The sequence below is a fragment of the Hypanus sabinus genome, chromosome 4, assembly GCF_030144855.1.
Source record: "Hypanus sabinus isolate sHypSab1 chromosome 4, sHypSab1.hap1, whole genome shotgun sequence".
Taxonomy (NCBI): Eukaryota; Metazoa; Chordata; class Chondrichthyes; order Myliobatiformes; family Dasyatidae; genus Hypanus; species Hypanus sabinus.
Genome location: NC_082709.1, coordinates 17,312,165 through 17,319,484, shown reverse-complemented (window position 1 = coordinate 17,319,484; position 7,320 = coordinate 17,312,165). Strand labels below are relative to the sequence as shown.

Genomic DNA, 7,320 nt, shown 5'->3' with positions numbered 1-7,320 from the left:
GAAGTATGTCAGCGTAAGTGTACAGTAAATCGTAAAAAAAAAATAGAATTCTAGGTTTGCATGAGCCTGTCAGATAGACTGAATAGCTGGATATTAATTTCAAGAATAATGCTTATGATTTCAAATACTTAATAGAGATGTGCAAAAACAATTCTTAATTTTAATGAAATTCAGTTGTACTTATTTACTTTATTATGGCACATTGATAGCTTTCAGTACTGTTGTATAATATAATACTGTATATCCTGAAAGTTCTGATTTGACTATCAATGTAATGCAACTGATTAGTTGATACTAATTTATTTCTGATGAAATAAATCCCATGAAATTGGCCCCATTGTCGGATTAAATGCTTTTAGTGAAATATTTCTCTTAACATTAATACTATGCTTTGCATATTGACACAAAATTTAAAATAATGTTTTACTTCAAAGATCAAAGTAGATACATGTCTCCATATTTTCTTGCAAGCATACTCTATAAATCTATAGAATAATAAACAATGAAAGACTGCAACAACTTGGGCATTCAACCAGTGTGCAAAAAACAACAAACTGTGCAAATTTAAAAAGAAAGAAATAATAATAATAAATAAGTAAACAATAAATATCAAGAACATGAGATGAAGACTCCTTGAGAGTGAGTCCATGGGTTGTGGAAACATTTCAATGATGGGGAAAGTGAAGTTGAGTGAAGTTATCCTCTTTAATTAAAGAGCCTAATGGTTGATGGGTAATAACTGTTCTGGACCTGGTGGTGTGAGTCCTGAGGCTCCTGTACCTTTTTCTTGATGGCAACAGTAAGCAGAGAGCATGTCTTGGGTGATGGGGGTCCTTGACAATGGACGCCGCTTTCCTGCAGCAACACCAAGTAGATGTGCTCAGTGGTAGCGAGGGCTTTCCTGTGGTGGACTGGTCTGTAGACTACTTTTTGGAGGATTTTCCTTTCAGGGGCATTGGTGTTTCCGTACCAGGCCATGATGCAGCCAGTCAATATACTCTCCACCATCTATCTATTGAAGTTGTGGTCTTTCTTGATGTACAATATGCAATATACATCAGTAGGATGTTTATGAAATTCCTGTCCATAAATCATGTAACATTTGAAAACTAAAAAAAAATTAGATTGCTCAAAACCTTTCAGATTCAATCCCATTAAAAAGGGATTCAAACAGACACCGAAGGCAAAGTGGTTATTATAAAAAAGAACTAAATTTGGTACAGAAAGATGCAATATTCAGTCATATGCATTGTCACACTGGATAAGGTCAAAAATATGCCCCTTGCCCAAGTCTGAAGCAAATAATCATCCCTTTGTACTTAAGAATAACGCGTCTTAATATATAATGGTCATGTCTTCAAAACTGTTTACATTGAGGTCATTTATCTTACATACAGTAAGCAGTTATTAGAGCACATGCCAATCAAAAAGGCAATGACTTATCTGAATATGAGGCAGAAGGAAAAATTCTGCTCTTTCCATCAGTCTTAGAAGATCCATTTACTCTTCATCATTGTCGTCACTTTTCTACATTGTACTGTACCTTGACTAATTCAATGTCTCACTCAAGCATTCAAGTTTATTTTATATTTAAGTTAGCAGCATCTAAAATCACAGTTATCAACAGTAAAACTGTGTGCAGGGGTGACACCATAGGTCAGAATTATGTGAATGGAGAATTAGAAGTCATTGGTAAAGCCGGGTATAGTTGCAGGGATGTTGTCTGTCACGGTCCAGTCCATTGAGTCCTCATTTCTGTGAATTTCCTTTTCCCTGTGTTCTACCTGGCTCTTAGGGCAACTGGTTTTCATACAAACCAGCAGCATAAAAACTCCGGCTTACATCTACATGGGGCTGGACTGTCAACTCAGCCAGAGCAACAATGCACATTCGGGGCCGCTGAGAATAGTGGACTCTAAGTTGCTTTGGTGCCTGGGGTTGCTTTGGGAATTCTGTCATTTTCTTGTCCAGCTGAGTTTTGCAAGCCGTTTCCCGCTACTCCGAGTCAAGATACAAATTCTGTCATTTTCGTGGGCAGCTGAGAATTGCTGGCTGTTTGCCGCTACTCCGAGTCAAGATATGAATTGTCTGTCGTTGTTTGTTTCCGTTGTCTCGTGTCCAGTTGAGGATTGCAGGCTGTTTGCTGCTACTCCGAGTCAAGATACGAATCACCTGTCATTGTGTCATTGTTTGGTTTTGTTGTAACTCGTTTAAGACCCGGCTCTGTGTCCAAGGTTCAAGTCCCAGCTCCATGTCCAAGGTTCGAGTCTCAGCTCCGTGTCTGAGTCCAAGTCCAAGTGCAGGCTCTGTGTCCGAGTCCAAGTCTAGGCTCTGTGTGTAAGCTCATCCTGTTTGTTGTCCAACGTTCACGTCTACTTAAGCAGCTAATCCTTGCTCCCCAGCTTTCCTTGCAACTATGATAAACACACTTCTGTTAATGCTACCTATGTGTCGGTGTCCTGCACTTGGGTCCACTTCAGTCGCTCACTGCAACAGTGTTGGGGTAGGGGTGGGTTTAAACATGCCACTAAGGATGATAGTGTTAGACAGCATATGCCAGTGAGAATCAATAAGGACATAGTAGATGGTTGATTGGCAAAAGTTGCAGTTTCAATGATATACTTCTACTCATCTTATAACATGGACCATCAATAACAATTAATCCCTTGTTCCAACTCTCTCTGTTCTGATCTAGAACAAAGACAAAAGGGGATACAAAGAGATGCAGCATTGATGAGATGGAGAGCACACAGAGGGCAAGGGAGTGAAGTGTGCAGTCCCTTGTCAGGGGTCAGTCATCCCAGAGTTGGTAAATCATTCAGCAGAGTAAACTGTCTGGATCAGCCCACCCCACTAGTGACAGACAGCTGATGGAACTGCTCCAGGGCTGGAGAGCAAATGCTGGTGCCATATGTCCCAATTCTAACTTAGAGGGAGCAAAACACCTTAACTTATCCTCTCCCCATATTTCATTTCCCATGCCTAAGCGATCAGTGCCCAGTTCACTTTCCCATTCTTACTTAACTATGATGCTGTAACAGCTGGCAGCAATTAGATCATTGTTTTCCTTTTTTAATGGTCCATCCATTACAGAAAAAATACCATTACCTCTTTGGTGTTTTCTTTATGTATGTTTCTAGAATACTGTACATTACTCAATTTAAAAAAATCCTATCTACTATAGCCTATCAGATGATTCCCCTCATTTCAACAATTCACGGAGAATATTATTGACAGCTGTCTCCAGTCTTCATACCACATAACTATTTCACTTCTCTTCTTAAGATTGTATTTGAAATCTGTTTGTAAACATTTGCTGTCTTGATCCTAACCAACAGTTCACAATCAGTAAGGATAAGCAGCAACATCTCCACCATTATCAACACTCGCACCCCATCAGGGTATCCTCAGCTCACTAATCAACTCAGATTCTGCTCTAACTCCCTCGACAAGTTTGCAGATGATACCACTGTAGTGAGCTATATCTCAAACAGTGATAAATCAGAATACAGAAAGGAGACAGAGAACTTGATGACATGGTGCTATAATAATGACCTTTCCTCCAGTGCCAGCAAAACAACCGAGCTAGTTATTCACTTTTGAATGGGGACAATGCACATGCATTGTCTATATCAATGGTGCTGAGGCTGAGGGGTTTACAAGGTTAAAGTTCCTTAAAGTAAACATCACCAATGGCCTGCCCCGATTTAACCATGTAGATGCTACAGCCAAGAATGCTCACTAGTGCCCCTACATTTTGAGGAGGCTAACCCGTCCACCCTCACCAATTTTTATTGATGCACCATAGAAACCATCCTAGCTGGATGTGTCATGGCTTGGTATGGCAACTATTCTGTGAAGACCACAAGAAACTGCAGAGAGTTGTAGGCACAGCTCTGCACATCACAGAAACCAGCCTCCCCTCCATGGTCTCTGTCTACATACTTCTCAGTGCCTCTGCAATGTAACCAGCATAATCAAAGTTCCCACCCACCCTGGACATTCTCTCTTCTCCATCTTTCCATCAGGCAGAAGATTAAAAAGACTGAAAGCACATACCATCAGACTCAAGGACAGATTCTATCTCACTGTTGCAGGATCCTTGAAGACTGTTCTCATGATGCATTTGCCATGTACACGTGACAAATAAACTTGAATCACAATCTCTTGAATCATAATCAGCTCTACATAACCTATACATAGACTACTTTTAAAATTGTTTCTTACTATAACTTTTTTCAGTGGTAATCTATTGTTCGCAACTTAAGTTCTCAAATAATGATCTTTTAGAAGAAGTGGCCAATGTACTCTGTAAATAATGTACAACAAAAAAAGAGTAATTTAGATTCTACTTTGTATAGTAAAATGGTCATGCTGAAAGTGTGACAAACCTTAAGGAAAATCAGTCCTTAAAAATAGTAGATTCCATATCTCTTCTTGGAGGTCTTGCTGGAGGGATACTTGATAAAACTTCTCTTGCATAAAATGTATTGTGAAGTCCTGCTTCTCGCAGAGCATGTTCAATTCGAATACGAGGGTCAGATACTATCTGTTCAGAAATAAATGATATTTTTGGTTTATGGTTAACTATTACAATTGGAATACTACCAACAACAAATTAATTTGAGTCATCAATTTATAGGATGAAATTCTGGCACTATCTAATAGGTCAGTGCAAACACAGTTCACTTTAGTAGAGTTGACCAGTGCTAAAACCAGCATATCCAAGTGCTTAAAAATAAATAATGGCTGTTTATTCAGACAAAAGAAAACTCACGGCACCTTATGGCAGAATACTATAGGAAGAGGAAGCTCTGACTATGCTAATTAAACAGTTATAATCTGGAAGCCTACATCACATTTGGTGATATTAATCTATACTGTGATTATATGTTTAAATACACATCTCATTTCCTCATCTAAATGATAAAAGTGCCATAAATACAGCATCCAAATGATGTACTTTCCAGTTCTCCAGCATTGATTATATAACCCATACAAAACCTATTTCATGCATGACAAAACATAGAAATGAATTCCTATGACTTACTAGAATGCCTCTGACTTACATGTATAGGGACATGAGGTGTTCTTATAAGAATATGAGGCCAAATACTTCCATTGGATTTTTTCGGAGTCACAAACATAGTTTACTAATGTTTGTTCATGGCCTTACTAATTATAAAAGAGATGATGAAAAAGGTGATTGAACCAAGGCTGGCTCCCATTTCAGATTCAGATTCAGATTCAGTTTATTGTCATTTAGAAACCACAAATGCAAAGCAGTTAAAAAATGAGACAAATCATTTCACAAATAACTTACAAGATATCATGTTGACAGTTAAAAGGGCTTGAAATGAAATTGTGCTTTCAATTAGCATGAGGAGGAAGCTTGCAGCCAACACCAAGAAAGATGTGTCAGCTGGGTATTCAAAAGCAAGTACCTGATCCCCTGATTCTAACTTCAATATCGAAAAAGTTTAATGATTTTGTGAGATTAAGAATAATGAAAACAGTGTCACATTCATCTGCTCCTTGATATGAAGATATCTAACTGCTTCACTCTGCTCTTTTAAGTCCATTGCATCACCCTTCACACCTTTGCATCTGGCTGTAGAAATTGAATTAACTGATGCTTTCAAAGGAGAAAGATGTGGACACTTAAGAGAGAATAATTTCCAGAGGAAGAACAGGGAACAGGATTTGCAGAATTTCTCTATCAGAAAGCAGTATTGACTGAATGGAATAAATGGCTTCCTTCTGTACCACAACAATTCTATGATATCATAAAAAATGAGAAAAATTTTAAAAACAAAACCTGTTATTTAATTTTAGTGGATGCCCTGGAGCTGAAAGGCACCCTCAGCAAGCAGCTAATATTATAAAGCAAATGTAATCACATTGTACCTGTTTGTCAGTGTATGTAAATAAATGATATAGTGGTTTTTGGGGCAACACTTCTTCTTGTGCTACAAATCCAAACCGAGCTTTAGATGCTTCTGTGTTACTCATCATTCGGACAGGATCGGCCTCTGCTGTAACAGCAAACTATGAAAACAGCCCATGAATCACAATTAGTGATTAGCGAATATACTAAAGTTTACTGGAAATATTATTGCAAATTGTCTTGAAGGTAAATATTATTGACTGAGTTACATATTTGAATTTGCTTCTGAAGTAATCATATAATATGAGCAGAATAAATCTATTCAAAATAAGGTACAAAAGTACAAAGTGCAAAGTAAAATTTATTATCAGAGTGTATACATGTCAACACATACAACACTGAGATTCTTTTTCCTGCGGGCATACTTAGCAAATCTATAGAATAGTAATTCTAAATAGGATCAATACAAATATAAATAAATAGCAATAAATAATAAGGGCATGAAATAACAAGATAGAGTCCTTAAAATGAGACTATCAGTTGTGGGAACACCAGAAATAGAATAAGTGTAGTTAACCCTTTTTGTTCAAGAGCCTGATGGTTGAGGGGTAGTAACCTTGTGATGCGAGTCCTGAGGCTCTTGTACCTTCTAACTGATGACAGCAGTGAGAAAAGGGCATGGCCTGGGTGGTGAGGATCTTTGATGATGGATGCTGCTTTTCTATGGGAATGTTTCATGTAGATGTGCTCAATGGTTGGGAGGTTCAATAAACCATGGAATAGGCAAACATTTAGTCCACTGAGTGAACACCACTTTGATTAGGGTACCTAATATTAATTCGTGCCCTCCAGAGCAGACAATCAGTTCCATTGTTTGTATAAGTTTGGAGGCTGAATTCCTGTTTAAACTGCCAAATTAGATCAAGGTCAGTGTACAGGAGCCATATCAGTGGTCCCTAAAGTAATGTTAAATATGACACCAAAACATGAAGCACAAGGTAATATGCGTTCTTAACTGACTCTAAGGACAAAAGCCACAGGAATGTGCTTCTCAGTTCCATACTATGATTGTTAAAATTGCTGGTTCACAAACACCAACGTTGTTATAATTCTAGCCGCCATCACTTCTCAAACTTATCTATTGCCTTTGGCTCAATGAGCCAGCCAATTAATCTCAGCTCACTTCCTAAGTGGTAAGCTAATATCTGGTAGCATGATTCTTCCTGCATCTAATTAGTAACATTCAAGGAAGGTCAACAAAACAGCTTGCTTGTGGTCTATTTGGCCAACTATTGTAGCCATTGAATGCAAAGCTGAAGCAACCCTATTTCAGAATAAATTCTGATTAATTTGTGCAATAAAATGCACAGTAAAATTGCAGGTGGTTATTAATTTCAGATTTAGGACAACTAATTAGTCCAATGTGTTGACTG

General features: G+C 38.0%; 1 protein-coding gene across 3 annotated transcripts in view; it reads right to left on the bottom strand.

Moving 5' to 3' along the window:
* Positions 1 to 7,320, bottom strand: part of LOC132392526 (coiled-coil domain-containing protein 148-like) — a 101,844-nt gene that overhangs the window by 147 nt on the left and 94,377 nt on the right. For 2 of the 3 annotated variants that reach the window (XM_059966504.1, XM_059966505.1), the window contains 2 exons: positions 5,908 to 6,048; positions 4,392 to 4,549 (listed from right to left, as the gene is read on the bottom strand). In XM_059966504.1, coding sequence (XP_059822487.1) covers positions 4,403 to 4,549; positions 5,908 to 6,048 — 288 coding nt within the window. In that variant the 3' untranslated portion in view covers positions 4,392 to 4,402. Of the gene's footprint in view, positions 1 to 25; positions 2,692 to 4,391; positions 4,550 to 5,907; positions 6,049 to 7,320 lie in introns of those variants that run through there. The other variant, XM_059966503.1, reaches the window with a different exon arrangement.